The sequence below is a fragment of the Antedon bifida genome, chromosome 7, assembly GCF_963402885.1.
Source record: "Antedon bifida chromosome 7, ecAntBifi1.1, whole genome shotgun sequence".
In the NCBI taxonomy this organism is placed as follows: domain Eukaryota; kingdom Metazoa; phylum Echinodermata; class Crinoidea; order Comatulida; family Antedonidae; genus Antedon; species Antedon bifida.
In genome coordinates this window covers 2,347,593-2,373,449 of record NC_136232.1, presented here as the reverse complement: position 1 = coordinate 2,373,449, position 25,857 = coordinate 2,347,593, and the positions used below count along the sequence as shown (strand labels likewise).

The 25,857-nt window shown below is 34.4% G+C and overlaps 3 protein-coding genes and 1 long non-coding RNA gene across 5 annotated transcripts; 2 read left to right on the top strand and 2 right to left on the bottom strand.

Annotated features, from left to right (window-relative positions):
* Nucleotides 1–3,634: 3,634 nt before the first annotated feature.
* LOC144847550 (very-long-chain 3-oxoacyl-CoA reductase-like) lies at nucleotides 3,635–10,496 on the top strand. The gene is made up of 10 exons (XM_078703967.1): nucleotides 3,635–3,838; nucleotides 4,454–4,500; nucleotides 4,695–4,770; nucleotides 5,624–5,799; nucleotides 6,120–6,164; nucleotides 8,290–8,324; nucleotides 8,579–8,660; nucleotides 9,057–9,122; nucleotides 9,458–9,607; nucleotides 9,920–10,496. The coding sequence occupies exons 1-10, from the start codon at nucleotides 3,676–3,678 to the stop codon at nucleotides 10,025–10,027; spliced, it is 948 nt and encodes a 315-aa protein (XP_078560093.1). The 5' UTR covers nucleotides 3,635–3,675; the 3' UTR covers nucleotides 10,028–10,496.
* Nucleotides 10,497–10,517: 21 nt separating this feature from the next.
* On the bottom strand, nucleotides 10,518–17,782 carry LOC144847549 (inactive hydroxysteroid dehydrogenase-like protein 1). 2 transcript variants are annotated; one of them, XM_078703965.1, is made up of 7 exons: nucleotides 17,551–17,782; nucleotides 16,713–16,835; nucleotides 15,869–15,979; nucleotides 15,424–15,524; nucleotides 14,323–14,439; nucleotides 13,531–13,758; nucleotides 10,518–12,771 (listed from the first exon to the last, which is right to left on the bottom strand). In XM_078703965.1, the coding sequence occupies exons 1-7, from the start codon at nucleotides 17,762–17,764 to the stop codon at nucleotides 12,664–12,666; spliced, it is 1,002 nt and encodes a 333-aa protein (XP_078560091.1). In that variant the 5' UTR covers nucleotides 17,765–17,782; the 3' UTR covers nucleotides 10,518–12,663. The 2 variants fall into 2 exon arrangements, with proteins under 2 accessions (XP_078560091.1, XP_078560092.1); XM_078703966.1 differs by having other exon boundaries at nucleotides 17,681–17,765.
* A 79-nt stretch (nucleotides 17,783–17,861) lies between these two features.
* On the top strand, nucleotides 17,862–24,246 carry LOC144848073 (uncharacterized). The gene is made up of 2 exons (XR_013613822.1): nucleotides 17,862–18,245; nucleotides 23,750–24,246. It is a non-coding gene; the product is annotated as an uncharacterized LOC144848073 (long non-coding RNA).
* LOC144848071 (uncharacterized) lies at nucleotides 18,609–22,368 on the bottom strand. Its single transcript, XM_078704744.1, has 2 exons — nucleotides 19,244–22,368; nucleotides 18,609–19,134 (listed from the first exon to the last, which is right to left on the bottom strand). Exons 1-2 carry the CDS (start codon nucleotides 22,214–22,216, stop codon nucleotides 18,856–18,858), a joined length of 3,252 nt encoding a protein of 1,083 aa, XP_078560870.1. The 5' UTR covers nucleotides 22,217–22,368; the 3' UTR covers nucleotides 18,609–18,855.
* Nucleotides 24,247–25,857: the final 1,611 nt, after the last annotated feature.

The following is a 25,857-nucleotide window of genomic DNA, read 5'->3' as shown; positions in this document are numbered from 1 at the left end:
TGTCAATGATCCGGTTCTCATCAGATGTCACTTTCGAAAATGCTTTATATATTTTTAATCATAGTTCGTGACGACTTTGACCTCGAATTTCAACTAGAATTGACGGATACAACATTCTAACTTACCTATTAAATTAATACATTTTTACATCCTAACCGATGATTACGCAGAGTCTCATCTTCGTTAGCAGAAATTGGAATTGAATTTTGTGGAATTGGCGCAAGTGGAAGGTGTGAGTTAATAGACAGTAATCAGCATAATTAACAGAGGGATGGTCTAAGGTTTAATTCAGATAATGATAGGGCCTTAAGTTAAATACTACTAATTAAGTGACTCGTGCAATAATATCTAAGTGGTTTCTTTCTTTAATTGGGACCCATGAATAATTAACAATAATCAAAATAATACGGTTTTTCTATCTTTTTTTATAAAAACTAAAAAATGTTGATAATGTTAACGAATACAATTTAGAACAGCAGCACATAAGAACAAATAACAGTTTTGTGGTTTCCTTCTTGTTGGTGCTATTTTTCTGTGTATTTTTTACTGTTTTATGATAAGCCAGTTTTCAAAACAAATTTCTGTTATTTTTTAAATGGACAAAATAGGCCTAAAGATACTATGACTATCATGATTATATGTTCTGGTAACAAAATATAACTCAAGTAATTTGATGTCAATACAAAATAAATATATATATATATATATATATCATCGATTTTTAATTTTAGCGAGTCCATTTTACATTTCTGGGATGGGATTCATATAGTTTTTGAATATCAGTAACGATAGCGCAAAACAACATATCTTCAGTTATCATCATAATATCATTATTTTTTTTAAGAGAGAGAATGGAAATATATGGTGATTTGTTATTAAAATGATTTTTTTTTCTCTCGACCTATTTCAGTGGCACCATTATTACAAATTAACAAATTGGTGATATAGTTCTGTAAAAAGAACTGTTGAGTTTCTCGACGTTTCGATTGCTTCGATCACTAATATACTATTTGTATAAATACGACATTTTCTATTAAATTCCTCTATGTCTGTAAATGCAGATTTTTACATTCTGTACATTTAGCATGCATGCGTAATGTTTAAAACAATGTTTACAGAAAAATCATACAATCAGATTTCTCAAGTCATGATATGTGGAACTGATTCAAGAATACTGATCTACAACATAACACACCATGTTGTATTCGTTAAGTAGGGGGACTTTTTTCCATTCCACTCATATTCATTCTTACTATCGCTCCCCTCAACAGAATAATTACATACGGTGATAGGAATATGAATTTATCATTATTGTTAAGATATTCGTTAAAAAAAATCAATATATTGTATTGTGTACAACAATATAGTAAAAACATCAAACCTTCAATCAAAATAATACCTAGGTCGGTAGCTTGCTTTTAATCGTTACATTTGATAAATGATAAAACATAATCATTGTATCATTACTATAGTAATGCTAAGATTACGTTTAGGCCAAAGTATTTTGATATTAATAATGCTTTTTTAAAATTATTAACGACGTCATTATTCTTCTTTTAAAATACAAACCTCAACATTAATTAATTTGATACAATGATTATGTTATAATTATCATTTAACCTATATATAAATTATATAACATAATCATTGTATCTTTACTATAGTAATGATTACGTTTATGCCAAAGTATTTTTATATTAATAATGCTTTTTTTAAATTATTAACGACGTCATTATTCTTCTTTTAAAATACAAACCTCAACATTAATTAATTTTATACAATGATTATGTTATAATTATCATTTAACCTATATATAAATGATATAACATAATCATTGTATCATTACTATAGTAATTTATTTATTTATTTATTTATTACCATCTTTACTGAGGATAGCCTATCCAGTTCCAAATAGAACTGATCATTCAGGGCCCTCGATAAAACATACATACAGTACAACACATAAAATATTAAATATTCAAATGACATAATATATATTAAAGGCCTATAAATTTACAATGATTATATAAAATTCATATAGAAGTTAAAATCTGCTAAGATTACGTTTAGGCCAAAGTATTTTGATATCAATAATGCTTTTAAATTATTAACGACGTAACGTCATTATTCTTCCTCCCACGTGCACGAACGCAAGTAATGAACTATAGTAGGCTACACCCTAATTAACTCGTCGGAAAAACATATATATTTTTAAAAGTACACGATTTGTATAAGTTAGGGGATCCACCACAATTAATGACAGTGATTATTTTTCAATAGAGCACAATAGTTTTGGAATAATTGAAAGATAGCTCGTTTATTCAATTTAGAAAATGCTTGTTTTGCGCGATATTCAGGATGATAAACACGGTGGACCGGTATAATCCCCTATAACGATTTTAAATCAAGAAGAAGCGATCGTGTTACGGTTGTAGAAGTACTGTCAAGAGAACAGTACGGTAGGCTAAGATGTGTTTAGTTTTTTTACATACGTTTCTATAACGTTTTTTGTCTTTGTGTAACGTAATTTCCCATAAATTGAAATGTTAAAAACAACGTTTTAAAATCCTTTTTAAAACGTTTCGAAATGACGATCACAATTGTTCTGAAAATTGGTAATTATTTCGTTATATTATAACGTTCTGTAAACGTTTTGATTTCATTCTTCTGTTTGAGACTTTTTTAGTTTTTTTGCATTCGTTATTATAACGTTTTTTCTATGTCTTCGTGTAACGTAATTTCCCATATACTGCAATGTTAAAAAAACAACGTTTTAAAATCGTTTTTATAACGTTTCGAAAAGACGATCAGAACTGTTCTGAAAATTGGTAATTATTTCGTTGTATTATAACGTTCTGTAAACGTTTTGATTTCGTTCTTCTGTTTGACAGACATTTTTAGTTTTTTGCATTCGTTATTATAACGTTTTCATAACGTTTTGATGCAAACGTTGTTCAATTATAAAATTTATTTCTACACAGAAACGTTGAAAAAACGTGTTTAAAACGGTTTAGAAAAACCAAACCTTAAAAAACCCAAATTCAAACGTTTCGATTACGTTTTACAAACGTTCTGTGTTTGCTGGGGAAATGATTATGTCGACATTGTATAATTTCTTCTTCTTTGCTATACTCCAAGTCTAACTCATGTTATATCCAATACCGGTAGGAGATTGATACCACTAAGTGATAATACAATATACAAAAATGTCAATTAAATAAAAGGCTAATCACATTTTGTAGGCCCTATTTCCTTTCGAATTATATTTTATTTTCCTATATCGCCCGGAGTAGGTATGATTCAAACTTACTGGAGCCTACTTGGTCGGAACGTGTTCATAAAATGAGTTGAATTACATGTTTATGGTTTTTTATGCCCATGGCTACACATTACTATGATTCAAATTAATGAAGCTTACTATACCTAAATCGATTAAAGTTGTTTATAATTGTGCAATATTTTTGTATGCATAATAAGAATATCTTCTGGGGGTGGGTAAAGGGTTTGGCGTTTTAGACAGAGGGTGGGGGAGGGCCAGGACTGATTGTTCGGAGTTAAATCAGGAGGAGGGACACAAAAATAGGACTACTTTGCACATGCGCATAAAACACTTTTTTTTCTATCTCTCTTTCGCGCTGTGCTGGATGACTAGCTGCATGCTGCAAACTTTGCATCATGTTTATTGATTTGAACCAAGCATTTGCTGCGCTTGGAGCAGTCACTGCCAGTTATCTTGCTTTCAAGATACTACTTTCTATTTTCCGTGGATTAAAGGCGTACTTTTTTAGCCGTTCTTTGGGTTTAAACACAAATCTAGCTAAGCTCGGAAAATGGGCAGGTACGGTAATGAAAGTGTGTGTGTTAGCCAAAGAAACGCGTTCAACTCGGCGTCTTAATGCGGGAATTAAACAAACGACTGGCGTCCAAGTAGGCCTAGGGTAAAACATAAAAGAAGCCTACCTATGATAACTACCACATCAGGCCTACTCTAAATAAAGGTCTAGACCTAGCCTACTCTATTTAGAAAACCTTTAGTTAGGGGACTATAATAGGCCCCCTTACTATGTTTTTACAATTTGTGCTGGGCAGACATGAGAGAGATGAAAACAAACAGTCGTGACCAGCCGAGCGTAAAAAAACAAAAATGACAGCATTTTCAGTGAATTTCAGGAAACCCAAGTTAATTAAAAAAGAGTAAAATGCTCTTAATTTAAGACTTAAAAGATTGACCTAGGCTAGGCCTACATCACTGTATGATTGAAAACAATTTGTTTTGATTGCCTAAAAAAATGCATCGAAAAAAACACCACATCAATTTTACTTGGTTACCAGACAAGAATATGAGTTCTATATATGTGTAGTTACAGTATGTTATATCCCCACATTGATGTAACATTGATGTATTCTCTTTCTACATTCCTAAATATTAATAAAATGTAACTATTTTTTGCAGTTGTAACTGGAGCTACAGATGGTATTGGCAAGGCATATGCTGAACAGGTAGGTTACTCATGATAAAGGCAAACAAGTCTATTAATTAATACACTTGAAATATTGTTCAGATGGACAAAGGAACGTTTATGTTGTTTTTGAAGCAATATGTTCTTGGTGTAATTTAGCTATATAAATGTTGTACTTTAGTACAATACTTTGTATTTTGTATAATGCTTATATTTTATTTTCCTTTTTTGTAGCTTGCAAAGATGGGATTGAATATTGTTCTGATAAGTAGGACAATGTCTAAATTGGAGGAAACAGCCTCTGAAATAGGTACTGTAAGAATTCAATTGTTTTTTGTAGCAAATTCTCAATATTGTATGACCTGGGCCATACAATATGTGTGTGGTGTACAAATAGACAAACAAGGGACAAATTTTAAGGGCGCATGGCCTAGTGTGTTTTTACACAGACAAGTGGTAATGGTATGTGGAAAAGCGCATGCTTGTCCCATGTAAAATCTGTATCTATACTGAGCAAATTTTCGCTCAACCGCCCAACCTCTCTGCATTTCATGTAAATGGTCAGAAAAATAACATAAATTCTATATTGTTGTTTTCCACTTTACCACTGTGGTAAAGTGGTAAACAACACTCGTCTGTGTAAATTGGAGTTCAAGACCAATGCTTGTCACATTGCTTGTGTCTTTAGGCAAGATGCTTACATTTGGCTCTCTCCACCCAGGTGTAAATGGGTACCTGTTAGGTTCAAACACATGTGCTGATTACTAGCTGCATAATTATGGAAGCTGTCCCTACCGTTGTAGGGTAATTATGTGTATCAGTAAGTGCTATAAGATCAAGGCAATCTAACTCTCCTTGCCAAGATAGGAACTCGTCCTTTGATCTTATGTCTGTCTGCAACAAATGCCAACAGTACAGTTCAATGTACTAATTCTCTGTTGTGTGCGATGTGTGTAAGAGGTGTGAAATTGATCGTGTCGCAGACACAGCTAAATCTTTTGATCTCCTGAGCTCAGCATCTTGTTGGTAGATTGCCTTGACAAGATTGAGAGCCATATGGTGCTTTGCCTCAACACTGCCGAATAATAGGAAAAAGCAAATAAGCAAATTCATTTGGGATAAGTGCTTCAGTCATCACATCTCTCTATCATTGTTATTCACAGTGAGCCGATACAAAGTGGAAACACGTGTTATTGCAGTGGATTTTTGTAAAGGTCCAGAAATCTACGGTGACATTGAAACACAGTTAGATGGATTGGAGATTGGGGTACTGGTGAATAATGTTGGCATGTCCTATCCATTCCCAAACTATTTTCTTGAGCTTGAAAATGTTAAACAGGTAAGGAATACACAGTGACTACACTATGACCCTTATTTACACTTGCAATGGCACATTGACGACTTATTACTTCATTTCTCAAGCCAGTGGTAACAGTTCACTGCATGCACCCACCCACAGCTCCTTGAAAGGTGGTCCCCAGGTCTATGTGACTGCCCTAAGGTTGGCCTAACTCTGGAGTATTTACAATTATCTGGAGTATTTACAAACAACCAATCTAAGTGTAATTGGGGTCTATTTCAGTGTAGCTCTTCATAACAGCGTTTAGGAAAAGGTATGTTTTTCCATGTAAAAATATTTTTGTTTTATTTTTCCTACAGAAAATTATTGATATGCTCAACTGTAACTGTTTGTCCATGTCAATGGTAAGTGAAATGTGTTTGTATACAATGAGCTTTTATTAGATTGGCTAGAGGGGTGGACTCTAATGTTAGCAGTTCAAAAAGTGATTCTTCATGGAGAGAGAACCAACAAGATGACGGCTGCAATCGACCATTTGATACGCCCATACGCAGTGTTGAGTGTATAAATGTGAGAAGTATTCTTTACATTCTCATGTATGACACCCAACGTAGCGTATAAACATGAACACATTCTATATGGTCCTCGTATACAAAATGATACCAAGAAATTATTCATTGCATTGCGATTAACAATATAATTTATAAAAAATTCTAAATAATATTTATAATAACAGATTTACGGCTGCCATCTTGTTGGTTCCCCCTCCTGTTGGAATCACTTTTCACTCAGGAGTACTCCCTCTAGCCTTCGATTATTATCTCTATGGTTGTATAACATTTTACCTGTTTATTACGGCTCCCCTCCTGTTGGTTCCCCCTCCTGTTGGTTCCCCCTCCTGTTGGTTCCCCCTCCTGTTGGAATCACTTTCTAGTCAGGAGTACTCCCTCTAGCCTTTGACTATTATCTCTATGGTTGTATAACATTTTACCTGTTTATTAAAAATGGAAAAATGTGGATCAAAGTTATTGTTCCAATTTTTGTCCAATGTCAAATAAAGATGAGTGATCATCGTAATGACTTTTTCAATACTTTGATCTATTAATCCAGTTTAATATACAATCTAGTTTACTGACTAATTGGTTATTCATATAACAAGAACTATCCAATGCTACTTGTGTCTTATTTTTGTACATCCTCATTCTTAACATGAAGGTCATATGAAAAAGGTAAATAATTAATTTTAATTTCATAAATTAAATTGATTTTAAAAATCTTAAAAATCACCATTCATATACATTTTAATATCCTCTCATTCTCATATTCTAAGATTGGAAATGCACTTTAGATATTAAACAACATACAATGGGAAGGACAGGGGAAGAACGCATAACTGTAATTAATGGAGAGATTTTTATATAATAGTAGTAATAGATCAAATGCTTACTTTTTTTATCATTGAAATTTTCCTTTATGAAATGGAATATTGTCAAAATCAAATAGAAAGCATCTTAGTACTATTAGAGGATTATTATCTTTAGTATATGAATAACCTATGTAAATAAGAGACCATGATTGGTCGAAATAACATGTGACTATCACTACGAGGATCAAAAACGTAATAGTTGCATTCAAATATTTCTTCGATTATGATTGGTTAGTCAACGGATTGCGCCCATGAACAGGACAGTTTTATTGTTTTATTTTCATTGCAAAAAAAATAAAGCATAATGAACTGCTACTAATAGCAAGCAGACCATTAAGCTCTCTGTCTACACTATCAAACTAGTTTGACAAAACAGTGTGATGTGCCCAAATACGATAGTGATATGCCCAAATATGATAGTGATATGGGCACATAACATTTCTTTTTCACATAAAGTTTGATAGTTTAGACAAGGCTTTATGTGTACAAAACATAGACACCTATGACTGTGCAGAAAAAACATTTTAAATATAATTGAGGTCAACTGACGTTGTTATGTAATCTCTAATTTTGAACATAATCTTTAAGTGCTTTAATATTTTGCTGCTTCAAGATTCATATCCAGTGAAAACTTGGCCTTTAAATGTTCTTGATATTAATATACTGTGATGGCATGTTCTTGCAAACTTGTGAGGGCGTATGGTACAGTGTGTTAGGCATTAGACTACTGATCATGAGATTGTGGGTTTGAATCCAATGCTCGTCACATTGCTTGTATCCTTAGACACTTTACTTACATTTGCTTCTCCACCCAGGTGTACAGATGGGTACCTGGTTAGGTCAAGACACAACTTTGTGCTGATTACTAGCTGCATTATGACAGTATGTTTTCATACGTGTTAGATCCAAAAATGTCCGGGTAATAATATTTATTCTAGATGGCCCCAGTGATATCACTGTTTACAAACAACAATTGTAGCGGCAGGTCTTGGACTCCATGCCATCCTGGTTCCCTTACCATTCAACCATCTTTCTTCCTCTCCTTGTATATATTATTATATATTAAAACTAATTTCTAAACATTATACATTTTATATTTATAGATGATTGCAATTTGTCTTCCACAAATGGAAACAAGGTTTGTGTGTGTGTTGTTTTTGTTGGCATTACTGATTGTATTGTACAGTATTTCAATTTTAAAAAGCTAATCTGTTAACACCCTCCCACCAAACCCCTCCCCCTTACTCTCTAAACCACTCCCCCTTGCTCTCTAAACCCCTCCCTTTGCTCTCTACTTATTCACTACTAACTGCTAATCTCTACTATAAAAATATGGATTATATTAGTAATATAAGAGCTGTAGAGTATATTTAATTTTGTTTTTCTTTGAAGGCGGAAAGGAGCGATCATCAATGTGTCGTCCGCATCTGGTTTAACAACATGTCCACTTTTAGCTCTTTACTCAGCAACCAAGGTAAAACTGCATTTAGTGTAAGCTGTTCATATACTGGTTTACTATGTGTTATTCCCCAAATACCTGAACAAATGAAGGTTAATAAAATCAGACCATTTTGTAGTTAAAATTAATCACTACCATAGAAAACAAACTAAAAAAGACAGAATAAACGGGTAATTGACTTGCAGCCATTTATATTTTTGCTTTAAATTTCATAACTATTATGCGACATTAAGATAGCTTATTCAACAACAAAAAATAAAAAATTACAAAACATATGGTTGTCTAGTAACTCTTTCAGCTCGCAAGAGTTTATACACACCATACAAAATGCAGGTGTTATGTTAAGTTGTGAAATTAATATAAAGATGTCAGTTTTTATATTAAAGTACAGTATTTTGTTTTTATTTATAGGCATATGTAAACTTTCTATCACAATGCCTCCATTATGAGTATCAAGACAAAGGCATTATAGTTCAAGTAAGTTGATATAAATTATGTTTGAATATGATCCCACATTCTAATCAAGGCAATCTAACAACAGGACACTCGTAACAGTCCTTTGATCTTATGTATGGCTGTGACAAAATACCAACAGTACTGTATTATGTACATTCTCTGTGGCACGGTGTCTGTTAAGGGGATCATGTCACAGCCACAGATAAACCCTTTGATCTCAGGAGCTCGTAATCCTATTGTAAAGCTCTGTCAACACTATCAAACTATTTTGACAAGACAAGTGGTTGGTTGTAATTTTGAATATCTTAAATAAATTATGTTTCAAATGTCTTCTTTTTTAAAATATCTTTTTTAAGTGTGTTGCACCTTACTTTGTGACAACAAAACTTAGCAAGATAAAGAAAAAATCTTGGACAATTCCAAGCCCAGACACATATGTACGCAGTGCATTGGGAACAGTTGGTGTGGAGAGTGTGACAATGGGATGTACTTCCCATGCTCTGCAGGTAATTATTAAACATAGCAAATTAAATACCACCTAATTAAATACCAGTGTACTCACCCATTAAGTAAAGCTTTTGGAACATTTTGTAATTGGAAAGCGGTGGTAGATCCAGATAATGCTAGATCTATATAATGCTAAATCTATATAATGCTAGATCCAGATAAGTGTAGATCCAGATAACAGTAGATCCAGATAATGGTAGATCCAGATATTGGTAGATCCAGATAATGATAAGATACAGATAATGCTGAATCTAGGATCTCATCTTATACCTAGATTTAGATTTTTACCATTTTTTTCTTTCCTTCTACAGAAATACGTTCTAGAGTGTTTACCTGAAAGTATGGTGACCAAGAACACCATGGGCTTTCTTAAAGGTACTCGTGCCAGAGCGTTGAAGAAACAAACAAAAACAAATTAATATTCACTGCTGATGTGTAACCACTTTTAATAAAATAATAAATTTGTTTTCTCCAACACCAAAATGAAAATTGTGCATTATGAAAAAATGTTTTTTTCAAATTTATATCTGATTTTTATAACTACATTGAACCTTCCAATATAATTATCTCCAATCAGTAGTCTAATAGAGGGGCAAGTCGCACACAAGTCGATTTATTTGATCCAGAATGAATAAACATCATAACAATGTAGGATCAGGAAGACTTTCATTAAGGCCAAAGGTCGCATGCATGAAAGCCACCCAAAAATTAAATATATACTTTATATACTGATATTGAAATGTTGGCCTTTCCATAAATAAATTTTCTTTCAACAAGATGAATTTTCTATGAAATATTATAATATATATTATGAGATATAGAAATTATGTTGTCAAATTTGATTCATAGTAATTTTCATTTGAATTCATTCTATTGATGACCTCAATATAATACTTTTGGTGTTGGTAATTAAAATAAAAGTTATACTCAAAGGTGTAACAAAATAAAATTTATGGCATAAAATATACACGGTTTCAATGGGTATGCAAATTCCTATGCAAATTTTTATGAATAGATTTAACTTCAGTAGTGCTAGTAAGGATCACTTTCATGGTGTTGAAATCTTTGGTTTTTTCACACTCGTCAACATGCATTGCAAATATCACAGATTGTAGAGTTTTTAATGGAAACTCGTAACCATGTGATTTGCATACATTTTGTCTATTGATTTGCATAATTTATTGTTTCATCGGTTGATTTGCATAATTTATTTGTTCTTTTTGTATAACCACTGCATTTCATAAATATCAATGTACTGATAATTCAATAAAAAACACCAATAAAACATGGTAATAGTCAAATTTGTCTGTGTCAATTAATATAAATAATATATAATTTGACATTTATATAGCGCTATTTCGTGAAGATCAGAGGGACTTGGATATTACACTTTTTCAACAACATTCTTCTCCCCTAAGGGCGGGCCTAAGGGTCCCATCGTGTCAACAGCAGCCAACTACGGCGCCATTACATCTGTCCACGACAGTGGCTCAGTGTGTGAACTAGTACACCTACTCGTCTCGAAAGATGTACTACAGTAGGTTCTTAAAAGTGCACACAAGCAGTATGTGTACACCGGACATACGGTTTATAGCCCTTATCCGAGAAGACTTGTTCTACTGCCAGAACCATGGAGCGAGTGAGCCTTCAACCCATGCCGATGTTATGGCTATGGATTACGGTTACACTGTCTTAACCACTCGGCCACTCACTCTCACTAATATGATAACTTAATCCATGGAGGAAATATATATTTATATATATTTCCTCCATGCTTTATCTAGCTTATAATGGCCTGTCTATGTGCTTGAACGACCGCACAACCAACGAGTAATGATCTATCTTAAATTATGTGCTCTTGATTAAATGTTTGTCAACTAGTACCAGAAGTTTTTCAAAGGATAATTGAATCGTTAAAACTTTTGATGTGAAGCTGCAGATTTTTTGTCATAAAGAAATGATTTTGGACAGTAAAGATTGGGGAAATGTTAAGAAAATAAAATACTAAAATAAATAAATCATTTTTAAAATCATGATAATGACATATTAATAATTGAATACATTTAATGTATACCTAAAAAGCTTGACAAACATGATTCATTTAAAATACTATAAGTGATAAAAACAAAATATTATTGAATAAATATCTGCAAAAAAAGAAAACTAGACTTGCCTAGCTATTGATTGTTCCTTTTATGGTGTTAGTAGTGCAAACAGGCAATTTCACATCCTAAGTATAAGTTGCGTAATGGCTATGTGAGCTTACGGGCTCCTGAGCAGTGTCAAGTAAGAAACTACCATTAGAGTCGGAAAAAAGCTAAAAATTCCAGAGGCCTTCAGCATTGAAGGGCCATTTAGATTCCCTAAACCAGGGGTCTCAGGAGTATAGGTAAGACACACTATGTGTGCTACACATGTTTTAAATATAAATTAAGCCAAATGGCCATCTAGAACCTAGACCAATATGTAGATGAGCAAGGCTTATAATCCTAACAATCTCACTCTTTATTGCAACAACTAAATTATTTGTAAAAATCTGCTATTGTATGCTTGTATGTGAAATTAAATTCTAGTAGGTTTGCAGTACATTATGTGTTTCTAAAAAGGAAATAAGGTATGGTTGAGAACATTTTGGTTTTCTTATGCTACAACCATGTTGATGCTATTTGATCTATTGCTGCATTTACCTGATTAGTAATTACATAAGCTTTTCTACACCCACAAATGAACAAATTTGGTTTGGTTTTTTTATATAGTTATTATCATGATATAGTTTCTTTGTGAATGAAAGCACTCAGAAAAGTTCTTGGCAAAATATTGCATGTTGATATTTCGGCCCATGTTAAAAGAATACAAATTTGTCATTATTTGTGAACCAATGTTCTTGCATTTCAATTCAATATACCTATTTACACTGAAAAATAATAACAGAATTATAACTTAAAAATTGTAGGCGCTATCGTGCTAACAAACAAAGCAAATACTATGCAAAATAAAATAATTTTGCATAGTAAAAAGCATTTTTGAGTGGTTGTTGAGGTTCATTATTTTCAGATCATTTCTTCTTCTGTTGTCCAGCTTTGATCCTCCTCTTTATTGCACTGTTGACGATGTTGGTGCACCATAGCCAAACACTCTTTGGTAACATTTCTACAATGTAAAACTACAAGAAAAGGAATAATATTATTGAAATCAGTTTGGTTAAGTTAACTAACTTTGGGATGACCTGAATTAGTGTTACCTAATAACAAAAATGTGCAGTTTATAATGTTTTAATGACCTTTATTCAAATAAGTGTTTTTTTCTGTCCTCCAAATTCAAGTGGAATACAGTAAAACACCTATTAAGGAGACACTTTTGGAAGTGTCTCCTTAATAGGGATGTCCAATAAATAGAGGCATGGTCGTAGTGCAAAACATATATTGCCCTCGTTTGTTTCTGAGTTAAGTGTCCCTGAATAGAGGTGTTCCAAAGGAGAGGTTCTACTGTAGTATTCGTTTCGTTTGTCCCATGACCTAGATGGTCGTAAGGGCGTAGCAGACGAGATACAGTAGTACTCATCATGATACGACACTCGGGCATACGCCATATCTCCCAGCGGTGCCTATCTCCTCTCCGGGCTGGCGAGGGTTTTTCAGAACAGACACACTTGTGGGTGTCCAACCACCATGCACATGAGCCAGATGTGTACACTGGACCTATCATTTATAGTCCTATCCGAGAGGACTTGTTCTACCACCAGAACCATGGAGCGAGTGAGCCTCTAACCCTTGCCAATGTTATGGCTACGTAATTACAGTTCCATTGTCTTAACCGCTCAGCCACTCACTAACTGTAGTACACCTGTCTCTTAAATTTTTACTAAACACTGTGCTCATGTAACAAAGATCATCACAAGTTAATAAAACAATTAAATGCTTACCTGTAGTTGATGAGGCCAATACCCTGTCGTTCTGCTAGTCACACCTAGTGTTCGCAAAGCACTTTTGGCATAAAGACTGGCTGATGGTATAAAGTAGCCTGGACTCTGAACATCGCCACCATATTGTGATGTCTTGGTGGCCACAAAGCATGGCATTAGGCTCTGCACCATTATTCCTTTGTCTGCATACTCATACTGTAAGGCTTGGGCCAAATAATCTAAATAGGTCTGGAAAGAGTACATGTCTGTAGTCAACCAAAACAATTTTCCCAATACTGTATCTAAATTTGTTAAGTTTTATAGGCAGTCTCATGTGTGTTAGAACTAACTCTTAACTAACCTTTCCTGATACAGGCATCATATGTGATAGACATGTGATGCTGTATTACCAAGTTCTGTACTGTATTCTTACTGTACAATATTGTTGTATGTCAAGATACAGCACTGAGAATTCTTTTCTTCTACATAAATGCATTTTAAGAATCAGAAAATCTGGATTCTATTTAAGTGGGAATATCCTCATCAGAGAGAGAATATAATTTTGCAAGACTTAATCTTAAATTTAAGCATAATTGTTTTTATGTTTATATATTTTATGTAATTCTTTTTTTTCCTTGCCATGTGTCTATGACTACATGTCGTTTCTCGACCAAATTTGTTTTTTAATTTCTTTTGTAAATGTACATATACTATGTTGATGTTTGCTGATTTTGGTTGAAATAAATGTTGAATTGAATTGTAAGTGAATACAGGCTATACAACTTTTACACACATAATTTATGTTTAAGTTACCTTAGTAGCTGTATATACTGCTAGTTGTGGACTTGGCCTAATGGACGTTGCTGCTGATAAATTCACAATGGCTCCACTGCCTCGTTCCACCATTTGGGGTAATACAATACGACTCATCTGAAAAAATTAATTTACATTTCAAACTAGCAGTTTTGAGGTGTTCAGTCCTCATATTCTCTTCTATGTGGATGAGGCTATTTGTACAGTCAACCAGGTGTAAAATATAAGTTTAATTGGCTTTGTCGACCATGCATCAAATTCATTGTTCCCTATTCCTACAGTCAACCGTGCGTCTAATGTCTTGATTTTTATCGAAGGTCAATTTCATGTGCTTTTATTCAGTTGTCTATAAGCACAGAAAACTAGCCAGGGTCAACTATGCCGATAGCAACTAATAAATTACAGTTGACCATGCTATTGTCATATTTGACTGTCACTTCCCTCCTATATAGAAGGGATATGGTCAGAGCTACCTTAACAGCTATGTGGGTTACACACATAATTGGCCATGCTATTGTCACATTTGACTGTCACTTCCCTCCTATACAAAAGGGATATGGTCAGAGCTACCTTAACAGCTATGTGGGTTACACACATAATTGGCCATGCTATTGTCACAGTTGACTGTGTAGATAGTCACTTCCCTCCTAACAAAAGGGATAGTGGGTTACACACACAGTTAACCATGCTATTGTCACAGTTCACGGTGTAGATAGACACTTCCCTCCTATACAGAAGGGATATTGTCAGAGCTACCTTAACAACTATGTCGGTTACACACACAGTTGGCCATGCTATTGTCACAGTTCACCGTGTAGATAGACACTTCCCTCTTATACAGAAGGGATATTGTCAGAGCTACCTTAACAGCTATGTGGGTTAGACAAACAGTTGGCCATGCTATTGTCACAGTTAACTGTGTATATAGTCACTTCCCTCCTAACAGAAGGGATATGGTCAGAGCTCCTTTAACAGCTCTGTGGGCTCATAAATGGCATCATTATACCGATAACAAACTGAAATACTATCAATTACAGGTTAATACAGTTCAATCCATTGAAGTGGCAATAATGTTTTTTTCTACCCGGTTTCCAAACTTACAACAGTTGCAGCAGTGACATTAACGTTAATCAATTGGAAAATTCGATCCATATTCATCTCATGCAGATTTTCAGGATAGTACATTACACCCACATTGTTCACTAGGGAAAAAACAAAAAGGATTTTTTTAAAATGCCATAACTAGACAAACTTTTAAAGAGCATTTTATTTGTCATACTAATATTGAATGCTCAGGTTTTTTTTTATTCATGCCGCATGCTGTGTTTTTTTAAATGCATGCATGCTGTGGTTTTTTTTAAATGCATGCATGCTGTGGTGTTTTTTTTTTATTGTATGCATGCTGTTGGTTTTTTTTAATGCATGCATGCTGTGGGGTTTTTTTTTATGCATGCTGTGGTTTTTTTCAAATGCAACTTAGCACTAACAATAATTCGTCCAACCAATTTTGTTTATTTGTAGGGGAATTTAACAAGAACGATCTTACCTAAAATTCCTATTTCTTTGTCTTTAATTTCTTCTTCAATCATAGTATAAATGGCACGTCCCTGACTGAAATCAGCTGTCACTGTGAGCGTCTCGATTCCAAATTGCCGTTCTAAAAATAAAATTTCTCGTTTTCTAAATTGCTCATGCAGCAACGGCACTTAGTATTAAATTTATCATAGTTGGCATTTTGAGCAGAAATCAGCCTATCAACATGAATAAATGTTTGTTATGCTCTATTGATGTTTTTGAGCCTTTAAATGTTTTCGCTGTATAATGTATGTATATCTGTGATCAACTTTTTAAATCAGTACTGTGATCTACTGAATTTTTTATCACATAAAAGATGGAAATAAATATATAACTCTAGTTGATGATTTTAATTAAACCATAAAAAAATAACTTATTTCTCCATGTATTTCTTCATGATCAAATTATGGAATAAAAATTGTGTTATAGCGCATAATCTCCACCATAGTAAATATATTGACTATGTCTCCACTAATGTACCATCTGAAAAGTAATCTTGTACTTGGTGCACCAATACCTTTGCAGTTCAAAATGAAGCTAAACTGGCAATTTAATAAAAGCACAAAGTCTTACAGTAGCAAGGCAATCTAACAACAGGATGCTGAGCTCTGGAAATCAAAGAGTTGATCTCTGGCTGCTACACGATCAGTACCACGCCCCTTAACAGACAACGCGCGCCACAGAGAATATGTACCCAGTACTACAGAATTATTGGTATTTGTCTCAGCCAGACATAAGATCAAAGGACTGTTACGAGTTCCTAAATCCTGGCAAGGCGAGCTCAGTGTCCTGTTGTTAGATTCCCTTGGTCTTACCTAAATCTTGGGAACATTTTAGTAGTTTATCACTTGATCTGCTAATTAAAATAATATTCATCCCATAACTTGCAAGTTCCTGTGCATATGATTTACCTATACCATCCGTACATCCTGTGACCACTACAAAGAATTAAAAACTTAATGCAATTTATTAGTATTAAACTTAAATTAAACAGGTTTTGCGAATGGGAAATGAATGCAGTGGGTTGGTGACCCAGCAGGGTAGTACAACCCCAATGTTATTGATTAAATCCCTTTTTTTTGGCACGGTTCACCTAGTTCCCTTGCAGAGAAACAATATAATTTAAGATGCAAGGCCGGTCTTAAAATAAAAAAACAAGGCACTAGATGCACAGATTGTATCATAACTACGCTTGACCATGGCTATATAGAACTTGAATTGAAATTCCATGCATGATTGACAAACTGAAACAGCCTCATCCGTAAGACCTGCATATTTATAGGTGGATCCAACAGAGGGAGGGGAGGTTACTTGGCCCTCCTCCCCTATTTCAACATTCTGGATTCACCTGTTATGATATTTCACTATTTAATATCTCGAATACTACTACTAGGCTACTACTATGTAGCCTACACCTGTCTGTAAATTAATTTATTAAATTGTAATAAAATAATAAATAATATTCTGAAAAATATTTCCAGAATTTCCAGCTCCGACGCTGTAGTATTTCTAGGCTGCACTTGGCATCTTGGGCTATATTAACATATTAGGGTAGGCTAATGCCAGGACCTAGGCCCTTCCTATTATTTCTGCATGCCATTTCAGCGGAGAGAGAGCAGCTGGGCATGGCACTAGCCTAGCTGAAGTACTCACGTGCCCACCGGCCATACCGGCTTACAAGGTTGGGTCTTCCCTTTAATTTAGGTGCACCATACACATAGATTGCCCTGTAACATCCATGTATAATATTTAATGTCTTTTGTGTGGTGTAAATTGCTCCTACAATTGCAAATGCTTCACTGAATGACGTAAATTGTCGAACAATTCCGTCGAACAACAAGTCAAACTTGTCTACGGCGACCGCCATCGTGATGATTTTGTTTACTTTTTGTGTGTCAAAGTTCAAATGCTGACCTGGATTATTATTTACTTGGGGGAGGGGGGGGGGGTAGTGGGGTGCCTTAGGGTCAAAAACGTTACACGGATGACAAAGTTTTCAAATTTTGCACATATGTTCACTTGGACATACAGATTAAAAAAATCACTGTAGCCAAGAAAAAAAAAGTATTTTATGACCATATTTGGAGTATTTTCAAAATGGCCGCCAAAACAAAATGATGGTCCATATCTTAGTAACCGGTAGGGGTACAGAGTTCATTTTAGTGTTAAATTGCTTAGAACACATATGTTTCTATTCACTCTAATACAACATTTTATTAGAAAATGGCCGGAATCATCATTTCCGGAATTGTGACCTTTGACCCTAGTATGGTCATATCTCGATAACTACTGACAGTAGAAACATGAGGTTGGTCTTAAAATATTCACAATATACATGTTAGTATTTGGTCTAACGAACTATTTTTCCCAAAAGTGACTGGAAATCATAATATTGACCTTTGACCCGATAACCTCAAATTTCGTTACCGAATGCGCATAAAATCAAAATATTGGGCTTAAATTGTCAAAAATGTATATTTTTGTATTAATTAAGGTAATGACTGAATTTGTCAATTGACCAGAAGTAATGATATTAACTTTTGACTTAAATTTTGTTTTATATCACTACAACATTGGCAGTAAATCGTCAAACACTTATTTTTCACGCAATACATTGTTTTCTCAACAAATTTAAACAATTACTTTTTCATATGATATGTTTGTTTAGAATGATTCAGATTGTTGTATCTAGAGATATGGCCTACCTGGTTATGTGTAGAGGAATGTTACATTTTACTATGCGTGATTACATTTCCAGATTATTTTCTGCAAGTTGTAAGCTTCAATAAATTAATATAACTGTTTTGCAGTGTATTATATTTACAGTTTACACTTCTTCATTTTATATTTCAAACCTCAGTTATTAAAAAATAAAATAAATAATAATAATAAGTATTAACTATGTCTTAGAAATAATAAATTCTGACACGGATCGTCTGTATTCAATTACGAGTAATATTATCTGGGACATTTGCAGCTGCACAGTTCTGTACAAGGGAGGTTGGATTTGGCACATTTGCAAGTCACACAACCACGGTCAGATTTGCAGCCACATTTGATAAGTTCATTGCAGGCCTTGGCTGCTTCTGGTTTAGTCATCCAAACTGGCTTCCAATGTGTGTCTTCTAATGTCCAACCCCAATCTTCTGGAGTAGGAATAGTTGGTTCAGCATTCTGACAAGTGGTCCATATACCTCCTTGATATATGGCTCTTTTCACATGTTGAAGTAATGCATCCTACAATATAAATGTAATATAATGTACAAACAATGCTGTTTAGTTGAATAAAAAAAAGTATGCACTAAGTATAAGTTTAATTGTATTCCAACCATTCAATTTTAATTACCTGGGTGGGTGGAACATGAGCAATATCCTTGTTCTTCTGTGAAAACATATTTCGACGGGCTTCATTTACTGATAATGATATGCTGCTTTTGTTGTATAGAAGAATAGTGAGCCGCTCAATATGTTTGAAGTTGAGAGAAAGACAGTCAACTTGTTGAAAAGGATGTCTGTACATGGAAAGAAATGCCTCTGTTGCCTCTGGAAATGATTTCCATGCTTTCCAAGCACTCTTCTTACTCTTACCGAAAAATGAGGATGTAGTGTCACAACCTGAAAAAGCATGGAAAAGTGGAAGGGCGCATGCCATGCTTTCACCTAGATGTCTACACATGTTGTTGATGTTATAGTAACAGAAGTGATTACCAGTGCCGAATGCAACCCACAGTTTCAGTTCAGGAAATCGATGGCAAAGATTGAAAAATTGACCAATTAGAATGATGATAATGTCAGTATCCACAGTTCGCACCATGATTTGTCTTGCACCATGCTCCAACGAGTGCACCAAATGAATTACAATCCTGGTATCTGCTTCTTCTTGTGTTGAGTTACTCATGTTGTTTCCTTTAGATATGACTGATGTACCCTTTGTTATGTACACATTCTTGTTGTCTGTAAATGATTGTTGTTCAACTAACTCAGACAAATATAGGAATAGTTCCTCTTTGTTTTTGGAATTAAGAAGGAAGTCTTTCCACTTGACAGGTGTCTTGGTTTTTGGTTCTACTTTTAAGCGTACACCTTTACCTCTCTTCTCTCTAGTAGATTCTTTAATGCTTGATGAAATATATCTATCCCACACAACATCTATGCGGCTGGTTGTCAATAATTCACGCTTAATAAAACCTAAAAATACTTGCTGGCCAAATTCAAGAAAGGTAGGCGCAGTGGGCAAAGTGTGTATAAGAGTTCCTCCGTCAAATATTTTTGCATCAAAGCGGTTTGGTGGTTCTGGTTGACCGTCACAGTTAAGACATTTCAGTAACTCTGACTTTGTCCCAAAGCGAAGCTTACCATCGTCTGAGAGAGCAGGTGGATAAAATTGGTTCTCATGTGAGAAAAAAACAGCAAGGTCGCCGTCTCTTCGCTGGTTTGCAATGTATAATCGAGCAAACAGACTAATCTCATCGCGAGCAGCACTTAACTTATTATTTTTCTGTTTGCATTTAGTCTTTCTTGATTTCAGTAGTGCCAGTGAATTTTTCTTTATGGAATCGTGGATTGACTTGCTTTTGTCTTCAAGTACTTCTTTCTTAAACGTATTGTAACGTGATTTTCCTATTTTCTCTACCGTTCGAACGGTGGTAATAACCGACTCTTCTGCACAATATCTGGTGTTCAAAATCAGCAGCTCTGGACAGTCATCTTGAAACGGATTTCCAAATCCTCTGATTACTTCAATCAAACTCTTGCTTTGTTTTTGAAAGGTTAGCTGCGTTGAAAGGCCCTCTTCATGGTGATTGAAATTTACTTCAGGATCTTCTGGTCGCGTGTAACCCTCTTCAAACTCTGTTAAAAGCCGTGCCTGTTCTGGTCCACTAATCATCCATCTTTTGAATGCAGTAGGATTTTCAGTAAGGCCCACAGCTCCTCCTTTACCCTTAACCTTTGCATTATCCTGCTCATGTGCCTGATCTCTGGGGATACAGGAGAATCTGTTGTTATTCTTGTTAACAACCCAATTTTTGTAGATATCTTCCTTGATAGCAGATGGTAGTGCTTTCATGTCACGGATGTGAACACTTACCCAACGACTGTAATTCTGATGGTCAAATGCGAAAAACAGGTAGATAAGTGCTTCAAGGGCTTCTACAAAAAGTGGGAAGTTTCTTTCACGATGCGCTCGGATAAAAATAAGTATGAGGACTTCGGAATTTAGGACAATGTCCCAAAATTGAAAAGTAGGACTTTTATCAATCATGTCGAGTCGCCATCCTTCGAAGCTTGTATTCTCGTTACTGAACATTTCACTTTTCTCGTAAGCCTCACGCTGTAGCTTATGTAGTACAAGAGATGTTACTTGGTGGGCATGACGAGTACGAGTAATATGGGAACATGTCAAAAAGGAGTCAACTACCCCTGAAGTACCAATACCAGCTTCAGTAAGAGCATTAGTCCATCCAGAGCAGGCTAAAAAATCGCCAAGAGCATTCCATAATCCCTTTTCTAGATGAAGGCCTCCAAAAAGGATAACATATTTGTCCTCTCCATAGATGTCTGGCCATTTCCATTGAATGTATTTGGATTTTGCAAAAATAGGACAATCACATGCCATTACCGGGATCTGACCAGGGTTCAAAAATTCTGTTGTTGATTGTAAGATGTTCATACCATGTTTTATCATCGCTATAGAATCTGCTTTTTCCTGAAAAAGTGGCAATAAAGAGCTAATTGCACGTGGATTATACGAATACGATTGAAGAGAGGCGTGATAAGCTGCCCAAGAAATAGGTTGTCCTTTTGTAAGCGTTTCCAACTTCAGAAGATCCATGGCATGCCTCATCCACTCTCCTTCCCTCTCTTGAGCCATATGTAGGTTTCCTTCAAACGCAATTGGGTTACTATTCGGCACAGACGTCGTTAAAATATTGAAGGAAGCAGCTGGTACTACAGAATACGTTTCTGGTAGTTCAGGCTTTACCATCATCGCATTCTCAAACTGTAAAGTTGCTGCCTCTCTGCGTATTCCTAGGTTATCAGCTGATGGCTGTTGGACTATGCTAATTCCAGTCCCATGAAATGATCCTTGTGCTGTGGTAGAAGAAGGATTATAGTCTAAATTGTCTAATGCTCCAATTACTGCCAAACCTTTCCGAAGATTAGACGGACACACAATATCATCAGTCTTGAACTGCTTACACATCGAGTAAGTTAGAGATTCCTCAAGTTGAAGGATTCGTTTGTAGTTGATGCTTATACCTAACTGTGCAAGTTGATCTATGAGTAGCTTACTTCTGGTATTGGTGTGAATAAGCATCCCAATGTAAATTGGTAGAGGTGGTTCTCGGTTTAGGTTATGACGCTCAGTAGGCCTACCAGTTTCTTCTCTTACCTTCTTCTTGGAGTTATAAGAAATCAATTGGGATATTGTAAGGCATGTCTGTGAATTGTCAACGTGCTCCTTCGTGTTTGGCCCATATAAAATCATAGCTATCAGCATTTTTAAACTTGGTGATACCATCTCTTGGCAACGAGGAGGAAATGCCCCTTTGAACTGAAAACCATCCGTCATTTGAAAAATATCTTCTCTGCAGATTTTTGCAACCTTTGCAAACAACAGCGCTTCTTCTTCATACTGTCGACGATGCACATCTTTCCACATTTGATATATGGCCTCTTCAAAAATTAAAACACATTTGTATCCATCAAAATGCTCATGTAGGCCCATGGTTTCGAAATGTTGTAGAAGGATTTCTTTCAAGCGCGTTTTATTAAATGATATATTCTCTCCAAATTGATGAAGACGATCTTCAAACCAAGAATGTAAATGTGATAATTGAAATAACAATGTTCCCTCTTCTACTAATCCCTCTACATAAGAAACCAATTCTGCAAACACTCTGCCTTTCACACGATCTCTTTCTGTTTTAGAAAAAGACAAAGTATTGCTTTGATGTTTTCTATATCGATTTCTAAATTGCGTCAAACAATCCATGTGGTATTTTGCTGCAATAGCTACTAAATCACCATTCGAAATAGTAGCAAGAAGATCAAAATCATTCATTTCTGTCGCCATTCTTCGAAGTATTTTTGTCAGTGACACCTTTGAGTATTCATGAAGCTTTTGAAATGTATCTTTTTTGCAGAAAATACAGTTATTTCTGCTAGGACTTGCAACTTTCTGTCTTTTTGAAGACCGCTCTTTCGTATCTATGTTTTCTTTTACTTGATGTTTTCTTAACCTTTCCAGCTTAGTGTTGTTGAACTTCAAATGGCAAGAATGATGCCACGAGGCACCGTTTTTAATAAAAGCCTCTGGTGTACCATGGTCTCCATATTCTAATGAAAGTGGTGAAGCTTGTAGTTGCTTAAAGCCGTCTACATTGTTTAAAAACGCTTCGTACACACATCTAGCATTAATGTTTCCTCGTTTTTGTGGACACCTTAAACTTTCCGATGTAACAGACTGGCATATAATGCATCTTGACCAGTCCATTGTAAGTGTTTACTTACACCTAGTCTAGTCATAGGGCTAGTGTCTCGAACATAAATTCTGTGAAATATATAGAGTAAACTTAAACAAATAACAATCCTGATAGTTAAAAAATAATTATGAATGTTTTTCTTTTATTCATTTTCTATCATTCATGTTTTAACCAAAATATGTGTAAGAAGCAATTCCTGTACCTATGGGTCCTAAACCTATAGCCTACATCAATTATTTAAAATTATTAAAAAAAAATTGTAATTATTAAAATTATTTAAAGTTAAATTTAATAATGATGTGTAATTGCAATATAATTTTTCACAAAACTACACTTGGGACTCCCTGTAACTAAGCATTTGCTAGGCCTATGAGAGGCATCCGCTTTGCATTGCCACAGTCGTTTTCGCCGTGGAGGTATGCCTAGCAACGAGCCTGTGTTAGCCTAGCCTAATTGATAATCAATTTAAATGCTTAAAAGAAACAAGAAAGTAAATTAATGGTAACCTAATGCTTTAAAGTGGTAAATCAATATATATATTTAATAAAAACACTTGTTTGAAATCAACAACTGCTTTATAAGCATAAAAATACTTACCACTTGGCAATTATCCACCTGTCAACACGTTTGACTTCATAAACTTTTAGCCAATCAGAATGCCGGATTTTATGAATACTCATTTTGGAGGGAAATCTTTGTCTAGGTAATACTATAGTAATTGATTGTATATAAAAGGGGTTCTATGGACCTTAAATAATGAAATCATTGTTATTATTAGTATTTATTATTCTCAAATAGAAACTATTATAACAAATATTGTGATTTATTTTAACTGGTCTTTGGAATGTTAAAAAATAGATTATGTCGAAAAGGCACTGCTTCTCTATAACACTGAAGTTAGTTGTAGTGATATAAAACAAAATTTAAGTCAAAAGTTAATATCATTACTTCTGGTCAATTGACAAATTCAGTCATTACCTTAATTAATACAAAAATATACATTTTTGACAATTTAAGCCCAATATTTTGATTTTATGCGCATTCGGTAACGAAATTTGAGGTTATCGGGTCAAAGGTCAATATTATGATTTCCAGTCACTTTTGGGAAAAATAGTTCGTTAGACCAAATACTAACATGTATATTGTGAATATTTTAAGACCAACCTCATGTTTCTACTGTCAGTAGTTATCGAGATATGACCATACTAGGGTCAAAGGTCACAATTCCGGAAATGATGATTCCGGCCATTTTCTAATAAAATGTTGTATTAGAGTGAATAGAAACATATGTGTTCTAAGCAATTTAACACTAAAATGAACTCTGTACTCCTACCGGTTACTAAGATATGGACCATCATTTTGTTTTGGCGGCCATTTTGAAAATACTCCAAATATGGTCATAAAATACATTTTTTTTCTTGGCTACAGTGATTTTTTTAATCTGTATGTCCAAGTGAACATATGTGCAAAATTTGAAAACTTTGTCATCCGTGTAACGTTTTTGACCATTTTTTCCCTTAAGGCACCCCACTAGGGGGGAGAGACCTTAGTAGATGTTTTGGCAGCATTTGATAAATATTGCAAACAATTTATTAAAGTAGCCCGGAAAAAAAATCTGATTTAAAACATTTTTCAATTGAGTTTTTTTCAAGTTAAGGCATAAATATTTAATCATTAATTATTTAGTGAATATTATTGTATACATTACATTCTGTATAATATTAAATTCTGTATATATTACATTCCAAGACGTGATATGTTTTTATTTTGTGCAACTTCGAAATTGAAAGAGGCCCATCTCGAAAAGAAATGAATAATTATTATTTGATATTAAAATTATATACAACAAAAACATTTAAATTTTTCAGGAGAAAAATATATCTTTAATAAATAATAAACATACACATTTTTGCTTATTTTTCCTTGACTGACTGCACTGACCAGAGATGTCTTTGAAAAACAGTAGAAAATGAATAGGATTCATGATCTGGATTCAAGGTTCGATACAAAGGTTGTAGACAGGGCACTGGTGTCGATCTGAACTTAATTTAAACTTTAATTCCTTCTCTACATGATGCATGACAAAAGGTAATTATTATGTCTCAAATCCTATTATTCATTCACATTAATTACCAAAGTTAATAACAAGAACATATGACCCAAATCATAGCATCGGACTGAACAATTCAAAATTATTTCACACTCCGCCACTGCGCATGCACCACCCAGAGCTGTATTAATAGAAACACTAAAAAACCTGAGACTGTCAGAAAAAAACTAAGTCTGATTTTGATAAAAGCATTATGGCAAGGGTTGTAAAGAGGACACTTATCACTCAACCTAATATACACTTTGTGATGCATAACAAAAGTTAAGTACATGTCTCAAATTCTATTATTCAATCACATTAATTGTCAAAAGCTGGTAACAAAGAACATATGACCGACAAACCGCAGAGAAATTCCTTCACTCC

Coding starts and splice junctions, on each gene's coding strand:
- LOC144848071 (XM_078704744.1), bottom strand. CDS start 22,216: ATGCTTATTCACACCAATACCAGAAGTAAGCTACTCATAGATCAACTT. Junction 19,135..19,243: donor CTCATGTTCCACCCACCCAG/GTAATTAAAATT, acceptor TTTATATTGTAG/GATGCATTACTTCAACATGT.
- LOC144847550 (XM_078703967.1), top strand. CDS start 3,676: ATGTTTATTGATTTGAACCAAGCATTTGCTGCGCTTGGAGCAGTCACT. Junction 4,501..4,694: donor GCAAGGCATATGCTGAACAG/GTAGGTTACTCA, acceptor CCTTTTTTGTAG/CTTGCAAAGATGGGATTGAA. Junction 8,325..8,578: donor CTTCCACAAATGGAAACAAG/GTTTGTGTGTGT, acceptor TTTTCTTTGAAG/GCGGAAAGGAGCGATCATCA.
- LOC144847549 (XM_078703965.1), bottom strand. CDS start 17,764: ATGGCGGTCGCCGTAGACAAGTTTGACTTGTTGTTCGACGGAATTGTT. Junction 15,525..15,868: donor CAAAGAAATAGGAATTTTAG/GTAAGATCGTTC, acceptor TTTTTTCCCTAG/TGAACAATGTGGGTGTAATG. Junction 12,772..13,530: donor ATTGGCCTCATCAACTACAG/GTAAGCATTTAA, acceptor CTTTTCTTGTAG/TTTTACATTGTAGAAATGTT.